General features: G+C 62.8%; 1 protein-coding gene across 1 annotated transcript in view; it reads left to right on the top strand.

Annotated features, from left to right (window-relative positions):
* The window catches only part of SETD3 (SET domain containing 3, actin N3(tau)-histidine methyltransferase), a 134,438-nt gene that overhangs the window by 30,140 nt on the left and 86,411 nt on the right, over positions 1–17,887 (top strand). The window contains exon 4 of the mRNA XM_068254991.1: positions 1,272–1,528. Within this exon, the coding sequence (XP_068111092.1) occupies positions 1,272–1,528 (257 nt within the window). The remainder of the gene's footprint in view (positions 1–1,271; positions 1,529–17,887) is intronic.

Raw genomic sequence — 17,887 nt, 5'->3', positions numbered from 1 at the left:
TCCTGGGGCAGCTGGGAGCATGTGACCAGCATGTGACCAGCTGCACGACTGCTGTACAATCCATGTAATGAAACATGTAAATTAGGTCCTGCCTCCTCATATCGCACCATAGGGAAGGCTGCTGAACATACCTGCAAACTCTCCTGGGGCAGCTAGGAGCATGTGACCAGCATGTGATCAGCTGCATCACTGCTGTACAATACCCGTAATGTAATGTATGTATATCTGGTCCCGCCTCCTCATATCGCACCATAGGGAAGGCTGCTGAATATAGCTTCAAACTCTCCTGGATGTATTAAACAGGAAGCAGCTAGGAGCATGTGACAAGCTGTACAATGCTCATCAATGTATCACTGTGATTGGACATTCTTACCACTTCTATGTAATATGGGGACTGCCTAACGTATCCATTCCAGATCTATTCACTAAGCTTCCCCTTCTACCACATAGATATAAGGGATCACTGATGGGGACCTGAAAGGTAGACATGCATCACTCGACTATTAGACCCCTCTCTGAATCTGATCTATTGTCTGGCCACACCCTACACAGCCATTTCCTAGAGATTTCAGCATGAACAATCCTGCAGAGTCTCCACCTTGTGCCCCCCCCCCCCCCCCACAAAGCCCATAACCAATCTGGTCTTCTCCGGTGTACCATGTGACTTGGTGTGTGTAGTGATGTCACACATACGCAGTGTCATGTAGGACAGTGACGGGCATCGGATGAGACACGGAGTCTCCCCAGCGGAGGGGTGAGGCTTGCACCACCCCACGAGGGGACGACAGTATTTATACACTGGCGGGGGAGACGCGATGCCAGATGGGGGTCTTTTGGTCTCTGCGATATCAGACACCGTTACCACTGCACATCCTATCGGCCCCTTGTGCCCAAGATTTCACCGCTGTTCCCAATCCATCCATTCCACTGATTTTTGGCCTGGAATCGACCGAAAAAAATGAAATGATGGAATCTGAAGGGCGATTGGACCATAATATTGAGTAATGTGTGAGCAGCCTAACCGTTTATCTCCAATCTGATATGACAGATGAGGAGGTTACAGACACTCCCTAATGGCTTCCAATGTTTCTATATATCTGTCCGTTATGCTGGTTCACTGCTGACTGATGGGTTGGTCTTCTCTGATCGTTAGGAATTAGTATTATTATTTAGTATTTATATGGCACTGACCTCTTCCGTGGTGCTGTACAGATTATATATAGTCCTGTCACTTGGCATCATTAATATGTTGTAAATGTGTCTCCCCTCAGGATCGCTATACTCTCAGGACCGGATCTTGCAGGCCATGGGGAATATCACCCTGGCCTTCCACTTGCTCTGTGAGAGGGCAAACCCTGACTCCTTCTGGCTTCCATACATAAAGACCCTCCCCAGCACATATGACACGCCCCTGTACTTCCAGGAAGAGGAGGTCCGCTATCTGCACGCTACACAAGCCATACTGGACGTGTACAGCCAGTATAAGAACACAGCGCGCCAGTACGCCTACTTCTTCAAAGTCATTCAGGTATGTTCTGCGTGGGCTGCCGTAGCCTGGGTTCTCCTCCACCAAATGGAGGCACGACTGGATGAAACTTCAGTCCGGAAACAAGACTTAAAGTACAACTGAAAGGTTCTACTAAATAAGAGATTCACTTACCTGGGGTTTCTGCCAGCCCTCTGCAGCCGACCTGTGCCTATGCCGCCCTGGACCGATCCTCCGTCCCCCTGCCGGGTTCTGCCACGCCCCTACAGCCGACCTGTGCCCGCGCCATGACATACCGATCCTCCGTCCCCTGCCGGCTTCTGCCAGCCCCCTGCAGCCGACCTGTGCCCGCACCATGACATACCGATCCTCCGTTCCCCCGACGGGTTCTGCCAGCCCCCTGCAGCCGACCTGTGCCCGCGCCGTGACATACCGATCCTCCGTCCCCCGCCGGCTTCTGCCAGCCCCCTGCAGCCGACCTGTGCCCATGCCGCCCTGTACCGATCCTCCGTCCCCCTGCCGGGTTCTGCCAGCCCCCTGCAGCCGACCTGTGCCCGCACCATGACATACCGATCCTCCGTTCCCCCGACGGGTTCTGCCAGCCCCCTGCAGCCGACCTGTGCCCGCGCCGTGACATACCGATCCTCCGTCCCCCGGCGGCTTCTGCCAGCCCCCTGCAGCCGACCTGTGCCCATGCCGCCCTGGACCGATCCTCCGCTCCCCCGCCGCCGCTCACTGTCACTTGAAGCCGGTGTGCACTGCGCCTGTGTGGCCCCGGGCGTGTGCATCCTGGTTCCTGTTGCCCGGGAGCGTACTGCGCAGTAAAGCTTTTCTCATACACTCCTAGCCACGTGAATGCGTACGAGAATACGCGTGGCCAGGGCGCAGTGGACGTCGACTTAGAAGTCTGCTTTCACTACGAAAAGAGAAGTGAGCTGAGGCAGGGGAAAGGAACATCGGTATGTCACGGCGTGGGCACAGGAACCCCAGGGAAGTGAAATGCTTGGTTTTGGACCTTTCAATTCCGCTTTTAAAATATGAAATGTGGCTTTTAATGTCCCTTGGCTAATAGAGGGCTAAATATCTTCATGAATGTTCTCGCTGTATCAGCTGTTTAATTGTTGGTGTCAGAAGACGCGCCGAGTAACCGCTGCTGAATGTGACACTGGAGAGTCAGGCCTGCTGTTGTGTTCCAGAGAGCAGTGGGTGGTTTCCTATGACCCAGAGCTTAGCAACTCCCTTATGAGCCAGAGTGTTGTGTCTATGAGCTGCAGCAGAGCATACATGGAAAAGAGCCTGCTGATTTGGGTGGAACTTGTTCCCATCAAGACCCAGTGACAAGTGATCACACCTAGGTCCAGATACAAATCACTTGTTCTCCCAAGTTTTCTTCTAGACGATAATTCATCTTCTAATTAGAACAACTTTTCGACAATTCTGCAATTGAAAAAGTAACAAACAGGTGAAAAAGTGCTATCACAATTATTCTGAGAATTTTCTTGCTTGCTGGAGGTTTAAAGGGAATTTTATTGACAAGTGTAAAAAAAAAATCACCTAGGAGAAAACTCTGGTGAAAAAGTGAATTGCATTTGGTCCTGGTCTGTTATCCGCTTGGACATTCACACAGCTTTAGCAGATCGATGTAGACCATGCCATCTCCAAGCTGTTAAGGAATATATTGGCTTAAATCACATACAAGGTGTCTTCGTTACAGCCAAACAGGAAATCTGACTGTGATTGCAGATCTCGATGTAGTCAGGGACTTGGAAAACAACAATAAATCGAGAGCCCAAAATATTGCAGTACATCAATTCAATCAATATTTGTATGTGTATGAACATGTACTCGCTAGTCAGGGCTACCACCAAGGTAACTACTGTAATCGCAGGTGGGGAGATTAGAGCTGACCCCACTCGGCTAAGAATGTCGCTCTCTGTACATGTAGAAAGAAGGGGCAGCAACCCTTCGCCCTGGGTGGACTCACAATCTATACCATTTGACATGGAGGCATCAGATAAAGATAAAACAATTAAAATCTATTAAAACTTGTCTACCCCAAGTAGACTCGACAGTCTATATTCACTGAAAATAATTTCTTAAGATACTCCAAAATAGTTTGCAACACGTTTCATAGACTACAACCCACTTCATCGGGCAACAAAAGGAGCTGCTTATGTGTCTGTGCAGGTAAGAGCGCCTCCGTCAGATCAGTGCTATGGTCCTACCTCCATGGATAGATGGGGTAAGGGCCCATTTACAATTAAACAGCTGGTGTGTGTTAGTACATGTTTTTTCCAGAGCAGTGCATTGGGAAAAAGATTTCAGTTAAAATGTGTTAAAGTACTCCTGACCTCCTATCCTCTATAATAAAACCCCTGTGTCCCTGCGTCACGCTGTCCCTGTGTAGCTGGGTTCGTGCTTTTTGCTACTGCGCATGTGCGCAGCACGGACCCAGCTACACAGAGACAGGAGGACAGGGAGATGGGCGGGCGTGTGAGTGGGCGGCCGGGTGGGTGCGTGCAGTAACATGCGGCAGGCGAGAAACAGACCCAGCCTCCACAGAGACAGGAGGACAGGGCCAGGGAGATGGGCGGACGTGTGAGTGGGCGGCCGGGTGGGTGCGTGCAGTAAAATGCGGCAGGCGGCGGCGAGAAACAGACCCAGCCTCCACAGAGACAGGAGGACAGGGCCAGGGAGACGGGCGGACGTGTGAGTGGGCGGCCGGGTGGGTGCGCGCAGTAACATGCGGCAGGCGAGAAACAGACCCAGCCTCCACAGAGACAGGAGGACAGGGCCAGGGAGATGGGCGGACGTGTGAGTGGGCGGCCGGGTGGGTGCGTGCAGTAAAATGCGGCAGGCGGCGGCGAGAAACAGACCCAGCCTCCACAGAGACAGGAGGACAGGGCCAGGGAGACGGGCGGGCGTGTGAGTGGGCGGCCGGGTGGGTGCGTGCAGTAACATGCGGCAGGCGGCGGCGAGAAACAGACCCAGCCTCCACAGAGACAGGAGGACAGGGCCAGGGAGATGGGCGGGCGTGTGAGTGGGCGGCCGGGTGGGTGCGCACAGTAACATGCGGCAGGCGGCGGCGAGAAACAGACCCAGCCTCCACAGAGACAGGAGGACAGGGCCAGGGAGACGGGCGGGCGTGTGAGTGGGCGGCCGGGTGGGTGCGTGCAGTAACATGCGGCAGGCGGCGGCGAGAAACAGACCCAGCCTCCACAGAGACAGGAGGACAGGGCCAGGGAGATGGGCGGGCGTGTGAGTGGGCGGCCGGGTGGGTGCGCGCAGTAACATGTGGCAGGCGGCGGCGAGAAACAGACCCAGCCTCCACAGAGACAGGAGGACAGGGCCAGGGAGATGGGCGGGCGTGTGAGTGGGCGGCCGGGTGGGTGCGCGCAGTAACATGCGGCAGGCGGTGGCAAGAAACAGACCCAGCCTCCACAGAGACAGGAGGATGGGGCCAGGGAGATGGGCGGGCGTGTGAGTGTGCGGCCGGGTGGGTGCGCGCAGTAACATGCGGCAGGCGGCGGCGAGAAACAGACCCAGCTACACAGAGACAGGAGGACAGGGCCAGGGAGACTGGCAGGCGTGTGAGTGGGCGGCCGGGTGGGTGCGTGCAGTAACATGTGGCAGGCGGCGGCGAGAAACAGACCCAGCCTCCACAGAGACAGGAGGACAGGGCCAGGGAGATGGGCGGGCGTGTGAGTGGGCGGCCGGGTGGGTGCGCGCAGTAACATGCGGCAGGCGGTGGCAAGAAACAGACCCAGCCTCCACAGAGACAGGAGGACTGGGCCAGGGAGATGGGCGGACGTGTGAGTGGGCGGCCGGGTGGGTGGGTGCGCGCAGTAACATGCGGCAGGCGGCGGCAAGAAACAGACCCAGCCTCCACAGAGACAGGAGGACAGGGCCAGGGAGATGGGCGGACGTGTGAGTGGGCGGCCGGGTGGGTGCGCGCAGTAACATGCGGCAGGCGGCGGCGAGAAACAGACCCAGCCTCCACAGAGACAGGAGGACAGGGCCAGGGAGACGGGCGGGCGTGTGAGTGGGCGGCCGGGTGGGTGCGTGCAGTAACATGCGGCAGGCGGCGGCGAGAAACAGACCCAGCCTCCACAGAGACAGGAGGACAGGGCCAGGGAGATGGGCGGGCGTGTGAGTGGGCGGCCGGGTGGGTGCGCGCAGTAACATGCGACAGGCGGTGGCAAGAAACAGACCCAGCCTCCACAGAGACAGGAGGACTGGGCCAGGGAGATGGGCGGACGTGTGAGTGGGCGGCCGGGTGGGTGGGTGCGCGCAGTAACATGCGGCAGGCGGCGGCGAGAAACAGACCCAGCCTCCACAGAGACAGGAGGATGGGGCCAGGGAGATGGGCGGGTGTGTGAGTGGACGGCCGGGTGGGTGCGCGCAGTAACATGCGGCAGGCGGCGGCGAGAAACAGACCCAGCCTCCACAGAGACAGGAGGACAGGGCCAGGGAGATGGGCGGGCGTGTGAGTGGGCGGCCGGGTGGGTGCGCGCAGTAACATGCGGCAGGCGGCGGCGAGAAACAGACCCAGCCTCCACAGAGACAGGAGGACAGGGCCAGGGAGACTGGCAGGCGTGTGAGTGGGCGGCCGGGTGGGTGCGTGCAGTAACATGCGGCAGGCGGCGGCGAGAAACAGACCCAGCCTCCACAGAGACAGGAGGACAGGGCCAGGGAGACGGGCGGGCGTGTGAGTGGGCGGCCGGGTGGGTGCGCGCAGTAACATGCGGCAGGCGGCGGCGAGAAACAGACCCAGCCTCCACAGAGACAGGAGGATGGGGCCAGGGAGATGGGCGGGTGTGTGAGTGGGCGGCCGGGTGGGTGCGCGCAGTAACAGGCGGCGGCGAGAAACAGACCCAGCTACACAGAGACAAGAGGACAGGGCCAGGGAGATGGGCGGGCGTGTGAGTGGGCGGCCGGGTGGGTGCGTGCAGTAACATGCGGCAAGCGGCGGCGAGAAACAGACACAGTCTCCACAGAGACAGGAGGACAGGGCCAGGGAGATGGGCGGGCGTGTGAGTGGGCGGCCGGGTGGGTGCGCGCAGTAACATGTGGCAGGCGGCGGCGAGAAACAGACCCAGCCTCCACAGAGACAGGAGGACAGGGCCAGGGAGATGGGCGGGCGTGTGAGTGGGCGGCCGGGTGGGTGCGCGCAGTAACATGCGGCAGGCGGCGGCGAGAAACAGACCCAGCCTCCACAGAGACAGGAGGATGGGGCCAGGGAGATGGGCGGGTGTGTGAGTGGGCGGCCGGGTGGGTGCGCGCAGTAACATGCGGCAGGCGGCGGCGAGAAACAGACCCAGCCTCCACAGAGACAGGAGGACAGGGCCAGGGAGATGGGCGGGCGTGTGAGTGGGCGGCCGGGTGGGTGCGCGCAGTAACATGCGGCAGGCGGCGGCGAGAAACAGACCCAGCCTCCACAGAGACAGGAGGACAGGGCCAGGGAGACTGGCAGGCGTGTGAGTGGGCGGCCGGGTGGGTGCGTGCAGTAACATGCGGCAGGCGGCGGCGAGAAACAGACCCAGCCTCCACAGAGACAGGAGGACAGGGCCAGGGAGACGGGCGGGCGTGTGAGTGGGCGGCCGGGTGGGTGCGCGCAGTAACATGCGGCAGGCGGCGGCGAGAAACAGACCCAGCCTCCACAGAGACAGGAGGATGGGGCCAGGGAGATGGGCGGGTGTGTGAGTGGGCGGCCGGGTGGGTGCGCGCAGTAACAGGCGGCGGCGAGAAACAGACCCAGCTACACAGAGACAAGAGGACAGGGCCAGGGAGATGGGCGGGCGTGTGAGTGGGCGGCCGGGTGGGTGCGTGCAGTAACATGCGGCAAGCGGCGGCGAGAAACAGACACAGTCTCCACAGAGACAGGAGGACAGGGCCAGGGAGATGGGCGGGCGTGTGAGTGGGCGGCCGGGTGGGTGCGCGCAGTAACATGTGGCAGGCGGCGGCGAGAAACAGACCCAGCCTCCACAGAGACAGGAGGACAGGGCCAGGGAGATGGGCGGGCGTGTGAGTGGGCGGCCGGGTGGGTGCGCGCAGTAACATGCGGCAGGCGGCGGCGAGAAACAGACCCAGCCTCCACAGAGACAGGAGGACAGGGCCAGGGAGATGGGCGGGCGTGTGAGTGGGCGGCCGGGTGGGTGCGCGCAGTAAAATGCGGCAGGCGGCGGTGAGAAACAGACCCAGCCTCCACAGAGACAGGAGGACAGGGCCAGGGAGATGGGCGGGTGTGTGAGTGGACGGCCGGGTGGGTGCGCGCAGTAACATGCGGCAGGCGGCGGCGAGAAACAGACCCAGCCTCCACAGAGACAGGAGGACAGGGCCAGGGAGATGGGCGGGCGTGTAAGTGGGCGGCCGGGTGGGTGCGCGCAGTAACATGTGGCAGGCGGCGGCGAGAAACAGACCCAGCCTCCACAGAGACAGGAGGACGGGGCCAGGGAGACGGGCGGGCGTGTGAGTGGGCGGCCGGGTGGGTGCGCGCAGTAACATGCGGCAGGCGGCGGCGAGAAACAGACCCAGCTACACAGAGACAGGAGGACAGGGCCAGGGAGACGGGCGGGCGTGTGAGTGGGCGGCCGGGTGGGTGCGCGCAGTAACAGGCGGCGGCGAGAAACAGACCCAGCTACACAGAGACAGGAGGACAGGGCCAGGGAGATGGGCGGGCGTGTGAGTGGGCGGCCGGGTGGGTGCGCGCAGTAACATGCGGCAGGCGGCGGCGAGAAACAGACCCAGCCTCCGCAGAGACAGGAGGACAGGGAGATGGGCGGTCGTGTGAGTGGGCGGCCGGGTGGGTGCGCGCAGTAACATGCGGCAGGCGGCGGCGAGAAACAGACCCAGCTACACAGAGACAGGAGGACAGGGCCAGGGAGATGGGCGGGCGTGTGAGTGGGCGGCCGGGTGGGTGCGTGCGCGCAGTAACATGTGGCAGGCGGCGGCGAGAAACAGACCCAGCCTCCACAGAGACAGGAGGACAGGGCCAGGGAGATGGGCGGGCGTGTGAGTGGGCGGCCGGGTGGGTGCGCGCAGTAACATGCGGCAGGCGGCGGCGAGAAACAGACCCAGCCTCCACAGAGACAGGAGGACAGGGCCAGGGAGATGGGCGGGCGTGTGAGTGGGCGGCCGGGTGGGTGCGCGCAGTAAAATGCGGCAGGCGGCGGTGAGAAACAGACCCAGCCTCCACAGAGACAGGAGGACAGGGCCAGGGAGATGGGCGGGCGTGTGAGTGGGCGGCCGGGTGGGTGCGCGCAGTAATATGCGGCAGGCGGCGGCGAGAAACAGACCCAGCCTCCACAGAGACAGGAGGACAGGGCCAGGGAGATGGGCGGGCGTGTGAGTGGGCGGCCGGGTGGGTGCGCGCAGTAACATGTGGCAGGCGGCGGTGAGAAACAGTCCCAGCCTCCACAGAGACAGGAGGACAGGGCCAGGGAGATGGGCGGGCGTGTGAGTGGGCGGCCGGGTGGGTGCGCGCAGTAATATGCGGCAGGGGGCGGCGAGAAACAGACCCAGCCTCCACAGAGACAGGAGGACAGGGCCAGGGAGATGGGCGGGCGTGTGAGTGGGCGGCCGGGTGGGTGCGCGCGCAGTAACATGCGGCGGCGAGAAACAGACCCAGCCTCCACAGAGACAGGAGGACAGGGCCAGGGAGATGGGCGGGCGTGTGAGTGGGCGGCCGGGTGGGTGCGCGCAGTAATATGCGGCAGGGGGCGGCGAGAAACAGACTCAGCCTCCACAGAGACAGGAGGACAGGGCCAGGGAGACGGGCGGGCGTGTGAGTGGGCGGCCGGGTGGGTGCGCGCAGTAACATGCGGCAGGCGGCGGCGAGAAACAGACCCAGCCTCCACAGAGACAGGAGGATGGGGCCAGGGAGATGGGCGGGTGTGTGAGTGGACGGCCGGGTGGGTGCGCGCAGTAACATGCGGCAGGCGGCGGCGAGAAACAGACCCAGCCTCCACAGAGACAGGAGGACAGGGCCAGGGAGATGGGCGGGCGTGTAAGTGGGCGGCCGGGTGGGTGCGCGCAGTAACATGTGGCAGGCGGCGGCGAGAAACAGACCCAGCCTCCACAGAGACAGGAGGACGGGGCCAGGGAGACGGGCGGGCGTGTGAGTGGGCGGCCGGGTGGGTGCGCGCAGTAACATGCGGCAGGCGGCGGCGAGAAACAGACCCAGCTACACAGAGACAGGAGGACAGGGCCAGGGAGACGGGCGGGCGTGTGAGTGGGCGGCCGGGTGGGTGCGCGCAGTAACAGGCGGCGGCGAGAAACAGACCCAGCTACACAGAGACAGGAGGACAGGGCCAGGGAGATGGGCGGGCGTGTGAGTGGGCGGCCGGGTGGGTGCGCGCAGTAACATGCGGCAGGCGGCGGCGAGAAACAGACCCAGCCTCCGCAGAGACAGGAGGACAGGGAGATGGGCGGTCGTGTGAGTGGGCGGCCGGGTGGGTGCGCGCAGTAACATGCGGCAGGCGGCGGCGAGAAACAGACCCAGCTACACAGAGACAGGAGGACAGGGCCAGGGAGATGGGCGGGCGTGTGAGTGGGCGGCCGGGTGGGTGCGCGCAGTAACATGTGGCAGGCGGCGGCGAGAAACAGACCCAGCCTCCACAGAGACAGGAGGACAGGGCCAGGGAGATGGGCGGGCGTGTGAGTGGGCGGCCGGGTGGGTGCGTGCAGTAACATGCGGCAGGCGGCGGCGAGAAACAGACCCAGCTACACAGAGACAAGAGGACAGGGCCAGGGAGATGGGCGGGCGTGTGAGTGGGCGGCCGGGTGGGTGCGTGCAGTAACATGCGGCAAGCGGCGGCGAGAAACAGACACAGTCTCCACAGAGACAGGAGGACAGGGCCAGGGAGATGGGCGGGCGTGTGAGTGGGCGGCCGGGTGGGTGCGCGCAGTAACATGTGGCAGGCGGCGGCGAGAAACAGACCCAGCCTCCACAGAGACAGGAGGACAGGGCCAGGGAGATGGGCGGGCGTGTGAGTGGGCGGCCGGGTGGGTGCGCGCAGTAACATGCGGCAGGCGGCGGCGAGAAACAGACCCAGCCTCCACAGAGACAGGAGGACAGGGCCAGGGAGATGGGCGGGCGTGTGAGTGGGCGGCCGGGTGGGTGCGCGCAGTAAAATGCGGCAGGCGGCGGTGAGAAACAGACCCAGCCTCCACAGAGACAGGAGGACAGGGCCAGGGAGATGGGCGGGCGTGTGAGTGGGCGGCCGGGTGGGTGCGCGCAGTAATATGCGGCAGGCGGCGGCGAGAAACAGACCCAGCCTCCACAGAGACAGGAGGACAGGGCCAGGGAGATGGGCGGGCGTGTGAGTGGGCGGCCGGGTGGGTGCGCGCAGTAACATGTGGCAGGCGGCGGTGAGAAACAGTCCCAGCCTCCACAGAGACAGGAGGACAGGGCCAGGGAGATGGGCGGGCGTGTGAGTGGGCGGCCGGGTGGGTGCGCGCAGTAATATGCGGCAGGGGGCGGCGAGAAACAGACCCAGCCTCCACAGAGACAGGAGGACAGGGCCAGGGAGATGGGCGGGCGTGTAAGTGGGCGGCCGGGTGGGTGCGCGCAGTAACATGTGGCAGGCGGCGGCGAGAAACAGACCCAGCCTCCACAGAGACAGGAGGACAGGGCCAGGGAGATGGGCGGGCGTGTGAGTGGGCGGCCGGGTGGGTGCGCGCAGTAAAATGCGGCAGGCGGCGGCGAGAAACAGACCCAGCCTCCACAGAGACAGGAGGACAGGGCCAGGGAGATGGGCGGGCGTGTGAGTGGGCGGCCGGGTGGGTGCGCGCAGTAACATGCGGCAGGCGGCGGCGAGAAACAGACCCAGCCTCCACAGAGACAGGAGGACAGGGCCAGGGAGACTGGCAGGCGTGTGAGTGGGCGGCCGGGTGGGTGCGTGCAGTAACATGCGGCAGGCGGCGGCGAGAAACAAACCCAGTCTCCACAGAGACAGGAGGACAGGGCCAGGGAGACAGGCGGGCGTGTGAGTGGGCGGCCGGGTGGGTGCGCGCAGTAACATGCGGCAGGCGGCGGTGAGAAACAGACCCAGCCTCCACAGAGACAGGAGGACAGGGCCAGGGAGATGGGCGGGCGTGTGAGTGGGCGGCCGGGTGGGTGCGCGCAGTAACATGCGGCAGGCGGCGGCGAGAAACAGACCCAGCCTCCACAGAGACAGGAGGACAGGGCCAGGGAGACTGGCAGGCGTGTGAGTGGGCGGCCGGGTGGGTGCGTGCAGTAGCAGGCGGCGGCGAGAAACAGACCCAGCCTCCACAGAGACAGGAGGACAGGGCCAGGGAGACGGGCGGGCGTGTGAGTGGGCGGCCGGGTGGGTGCGCGCAGTAACATGCGGCAGGCGGCGGCGAGAAACAGACCCAGCCTCCACAGAGACAGGAGGATGGGGCCAGGGAGATGGGCGGGTGTGTGAGTGGACGGCCGGGTGGGTGCGCGCAGTAACATGCGGCAGGCGGCGGCGAGAAACAGACCCAGCCTCCACAGAGACAGGAGGACAGGGCCAGGGAGATGGGCGGGCGTGTGAGTGGGCGGCCGGGTGGGTGCGCGCAGTAACATGCGGCAGGCGGCGGCGAGAAACAGACCCAGTCTCCACAGAGACAGGAGGACAGGGCCAGGGAGATGGGCGGGCGTGTGAGTGGGCGGCCGGGTGGGTGCGTGCAGTAACATGCGGCAGGCGGCGGCGAGAAACAGACCCAGCCTCCACAGAGACAGGAGGACAGGGCCAGGGAGACTTGCAGGCGTGTGAGTGGGCGGCCGGGTGGGTGCGTGCAGTAACATGCGGCAGGCGGCGGCGAGAAACAGACCCAGCCTCCACAGAGACAGGAGGACAGGGCCAGGGAGATGGGCGGGCGTGTGAGTGGGCTGCCGGGTGGGTGCGCGCGCAGTAACATGCGGCAGGCGAGAAACAGACCCAGCCTCCACAGAGACAGGAGGACAGGGCCAGGGAGATGGGCGGGAGTGTGAGTGGGCGGCCGGGTGGGTGCGTGCAGTAACATGTGGCAGGCGGCGGCGAGAAACAGACCCAGCCTCCACAGAGACAGGAGGACAGGGCCAGGGAGATGGGCGGGCGTGTGAGTGGGCGGCCGGGTGGGTGCGCGCAGTAACATGCGGCAGGGGGCGGTGAGAAACAGACCCAGCCTCCACAGAGACAGGAGGACAGGGCCAGGGAGATGTGCAGGCGTGTGAGTGGGCGGCCGGGTGGGTGCGCGCAGTAACATGTGGCAGGCGGCGGCGAGAAACAGACCCAGTCTCCACAGAGACAGGAGGACAGGGCCAGGGAGATGGGCGGGCGTGTGAGTGGGCGGCCGGGTGGGTGCGCGCAGTAACATGCGGCAGGCGGCGGCGAGAAACAGACCCAGCCTCCACAGAGACAGGAGGACAGGGCCAGGGAGATGGGCGGGCGTGTGAGTGGGCGGCCGGGTGGGTGCGCGCAGTAACATGTGGCAGGCGGCGGCGAGAAACAGACCCAGCCTCCACAGAGACAGGAGGACAGGGCCAGGGAGATGGGCGGGCGTGTGAGTGGGCGGCCGGGTGGGTGCGCGCAGTAACATGCGGCAGGCGAGAAACAGACCCAGCCTCCACAGAGACAGGAGGACAGGGCCAGGGAGACGGGCGGGCGTGTGAGTGGGCGGCCGGGTGGGTGCGCGCAGTAACATGCGGCAGGCGGCGGCAAGAAACAGACCCAGCCTCCACAGAGACAGGAGGACAGGGCCAGGGAGATGGGCGGGCGTGTGAGTGGGCGGCCGGGTGGGTGCGCGCAGTAACATGCGGCAGGGGGCGGCGAGAAACAGACCCAGCCTCCACAGAGACAGGAGGACAGGGCCAGGGAGATGGGCGGGCGTGTGAGTGGGCGGCCGGGTGGGTGCGCGCAGTAACATGCGGCAGGCGAGAAACAGACCCAGCCTCCACAGAGACAGGAGGATGGGGCCAGGGAGATGGGCGGGCGTGTGAGTGGGCGGCCGGGTGGGTGCGCGCAGTAACATGCGGCAGGCGGCGGCGAGAAACAGACCCAGCCTCCACAGAGACAGGAGGCCAGGGAGATGGGCGGGCGTGTGAGTGGGCGGCCGGGTGGGTGCGCGCAGTAACATGCGGCAGGCGGCGGCGAGAAACAGACCCAGCCTCCACAGAGACAGGAGGACAGGGCCAGGGAGACAGGCGGGCGTGTGAGTGGGCGGCCGGGTGGGTGCGCGCAGTAACATGCGGCAGGCGGCGGTGAGAAACAGACCCAGCCTCCACAGAGACAGGAGGACAGGGCCAGGGAGATGGGCGGGCGTGTGAGTGGGCGGCCGGGTGGGTGCGCGCGCAGTAACATGCGGCAGGCGAGAAACAGACCCAGCCTCCACAGAGACAGGAGGATGGGGCCAGGGAGATGGGCGGGCGTGTGAGTGGGCGGCCGGGTGGGTGCGTGCAGTAACATGTGGCAGGCGGCGGCGAGAAACAGACCCAGCCTCCACAGAGACAGGAGGACAGGGCCAGGGAGATGGGCGGGCGTGTGAGTGGGCAGCCGGGTGGGTGCGCGCAGTAACATGCGGCAGGCGGCGGCGAGAAACAGACCCAGCCTCCGCAGAGACAGGAGGACAGGGAGATGGGCGGGCGTGTGAGTGGGCGGCCGGGTGGGTGCGTGCAGTAACATGTGGCAGGCGGCGGTGAGAAACAGACCCAGCCTCCACAGAGACAGGAGGACAGGGCCAGGGAGATGGGCGGGCGTGTGAGTGGGCGGCCGGGTGGGTGCGCGCAGTAACATGCGGCAGGCGGCGGCGAGAAACAGACCCAGCATCCACAGAGACAGGAGGACAGGGCCAGGGAGACTGGCAGGCGTGTGAGTGGGCGGCCGGGTGGGTGCGTGCAGTAACATGCGGCAGGCGGCGGCGAGAAACAGACCCAGCCTCCACAGAGACAGGAGGACAGGGCCAGGGAGACGGGCGGGCGTGTGAGTGGGCGGCCGGGTGGGTGCGCGCAGTAACATGCGGCAGGCGGCGGCGAGAAACAGACCCAGCCTCCACAGAGACAGGAGGACAGGGCCAGGGAGATGGGCGGGCGTGTGAGTGGGCGGCTGGGTGGGTGCGCGCAGTAACATGCGGCAGGCGGCGGCAAGAAACAGACCCAGCCTCCACAGAGACAGGAGGACAGGGCCAGGGAGATGGGCGGGCGTGTGAGTGGGCGGCCGGGTGGGTGCGCGCAGTAACATGTGGCAGGCGGCGGCGAGAAACAGACCCAGCCTCCACAGAGACAGGAGGACAGGGCCAGGGAGATGGGCGTGTGAGTGGGCGGCCGGGTGGGTGCGTGCAGTAACATGCGGCAGGGGGCGGCGAGAAACAGACCCAGTCTCCACAGAGACAGGAGGACAGGGCCAGGGAGACGGGCGGGCGTGTGAGTGGGCGGCCGGGTGGGTGCGCGCAGTAACATGCGGCAGGCGGCGGCGAGAAACAGACCCAGCCTCCACAGAGACAGGAGGACAGGGCCAGGGAGATGGGCGGGCGTGTGAGTGGGCGGCCGGGTGGGTGCGTGCAGTAACATGCGGCAGGCGGCGGCGAGAAACAGACCCAGCCTCCACAGAGACAGGAGGACAGGGCCAGGGAGATGGGCGGGCGTGTGAGTGGGCGGCCGGGTGGGTGCGTGCAGTAACATGCGGCAGGCGGCGGCGAGAAACAGACACAGTCTCCACAGAGACAGGAGGACAGGGCCAGGGAGATGGGCGGGCGTGTGAGTGGGCGGCCGGGTGGGTGCGCGCAGTAACATGCGGCAGGCGGCGGCGAGAAACAGACCCAGCTACACAGAGACAGGAGGACAGGGCCAGGGAGATGGGCGGGCGTGTGAGTGGGCGGCCGGGTGGGTGCGTGCAGTAACATGCGGCAAGCGGCGGCGAGAAACAGACCCAGCCTCCACAGAGACAGGAGGACAGGGCCAGGGAGACAGGCGGGCGTGTGAGTGGGCGGCCGGGTGGGTGCGCGCGCAGTAACATGCGGCAGGCGGCGGTGAGAAACAGACCCAGCCTCCACAGAGACAGGAGGACAGGGCCAGGGAGACGGGCGGGCGTGTGAGTGGGCGGCCGGGTGGGTGCGTGCAGTAACATGCGGCGGCGAGAAACAGACCCAGCCTCCACAGAGACAGGAGGACAGCGCCAGGGAGATGGGCGGGCGTGTGAGTGGGCGGCTGGGTGGGTGCGCGCAGTAACATGCGGCAGGCGGCGGCGAGAAACAGACCCTAGAGCCAGTATTTTAAACGGGCTTGGGTCTGCTAGTTTTAAATAAAATGTTAATACCTTTTTGTCATCTGCGCTGTGACCAGAGTCGCAGCACAATCCTTTCCCTTTAGCGCTCCCCGTCCCCCGCTCTGCACAGGCACTCGAGGCTGGGCTAGGAGGAAGTGTCATCAGTAACTCCCCCTGCACTCACCACCATTAGTTCCTATCTGCACAGTGCGCTGCGGAGCTGTGCTGTGTGCGGTCTTGGGGTAATTTAGCTGAGAATGATACTAATAGCTGTATTAGTATACTTAGCTAAATTACCCCAAGACCGCACAAAGGGCAGCTCCGCAGTACACTGTGCAGATAGGAACTAATGGTGGTGAGTGCAGGGGGAGAGAGGAGGAGGTACAGACACTTCCTCCCCGCCCTGCCTCGACGTTCTGCTCCAGTGGAAGATTTCGGCTGAGCAGAATGGGGGCAAGGGGGAGGGCTCTAAAGGGGGAGAAAGGCGCTGTAATCCATATCACAGCGCAGCAAATTAAAAAAAAAAGTGCCATTTTAGAGGGGGGTTCAGGAGTACTTTAAAGAGAACCTGAACTGAAAATCAAAAATCAAAATAACCATACACAGGCCATACTTCCCTCCTGTGTAGTCTACTACTCCAATATTTCTCCTCTCCTGCATCCCATTTGTCCCCTGTGACCGATGGAATTCTCTGTCCTCCATTTTAAAAATGGCCATTACCCCCTTGCACATTCAGTTGGAACTGACAGCTGCTGATATATAACTGACCGCAACTGGTATATTGCAGTTCTGACAAAATCTTGTCAGAACTGGAAGGGGTCACTGTAAGAAGCAAATGGTGAGGTTCTGAGAGGAACTGATGGTGAGGTAAGTATGTACCGGTAATATTAATTTTCAGCTACATCTTGTCTTTATTTTAAATAATTCTCCTGCCTTCAGGTTCCCTTGAAGTGGGAAAGGTGCCAGGAAAACATGGGCATTACTGTGAAAATTAGGTTTCTTTCAGTTATAACTGAGAGCAACTGATTAAGTGTAAAAGGGGCCTCAGGGTGCATAGCAAGAAGCGGCTGCCGCACAAACCATTACATTAGGGAAATTAGTGTGAGGCAGTGGTGGGCGTGGCATTTTCCTCGCTATTATTGATTTATAAAGCGCCAACATATTCCGTGGTGCTGTACAAAGCAGAAAAGCAAGGTGTACATAATGATACAGACAATGATATACATTGAATGTGGACACTGGTGCAAGACACACAACTGGTGGTTACAATCACCGCTTTCAAAGATTCGCCACAGCATGGTAACCTTTGTGGGGGAAAAGTCTTCATTTCAATCTATGGAAGCCCTAAAAGAGTTTTTCTAAAGCCGGGGTCCCCAAACTTTTTCATTCAAGAGCCGGGTCAACATACTTCAGACTGCTGGGGGGCCGGGACATACATAAAATGATGATGAAAAACATGACATTGAATCTAGGCATTGATTCCCCCCAATCGTGCCCGGAGGAGACCTCCCAGCAGGAGCCAGTCAGTCATGTGGTGCCCGGAGGAGACCTCCCAGCAGCAGCCAGTCAGTCATGTGGCGCCCGGAGGAGACCTCCCAGCAGCATCCAGTCAGTCATGTGGCGCCCGAAGGAGACCTCCCAGCAGCAGCCAGTCAGTCATGTGGTGCCCGGAGGAGACCTCCCAGCAGCAGCCAGTCAGTCATGTGGTGCCCGGAGGAGACCTCCCAGCAGGAGCCAGTCAGTCATGTGGTGCCCGGAGGAGACCTCCCAGCAGCAGCCAGTCAGTCATGTGGCGCCCGAAGGAGACCTCCCAGCAGCAGCCAGTCAGTCATGTGGTGCCCGGAGGAGACCTCCCAGCAGCAGCCAGTCAGTCATGTGGTGCCCGGAGGAGACCTCCCAGCAGCAGCCAGTCAGTCATGTGGTGCCCGGAGGAGACCTCCCAGCAGCAGCCAGTCAGTCATGTGGTGCCCGGAGGAGACCTCCCAGCAGCAGCCAGTCAGTCATGTGGTGCCCGGAGGAGACCTCCCAGCAGGAGCCAGTCAGTCATGTGGTGCCCGGAGGAGACCTCCCAGCAGCAGCCAGTCAGTCATGTGGTGCCCGGAGGAGACCTCGCAGCAGCAGCCAGTCAGTCATGTGGTGCCCGGAGGAGACCTCCCAGCAGCAGCCAGTCAGTCAT

The sequence above is a fragment of the Hyperolius riggenbachi genome, chromosome 9, assembly GCF_040937935.1.
Source record: "Hyperolius riggenbachi isolate aHypRig1 chromosome 9, aHypRig1.pri, whole genome shotgun sequence".
Lineage (NCBI taxonomy): Eukaryota > Metazoa > Chordata > Amphibia > Anura > Hyperoliidae > Hyperolius > Hyperolius riggenbachi.
Note: the sequence above shows the minus strand (reverse complement) of the source record. Positions and strands in the feature narration are given on the sequence as shown.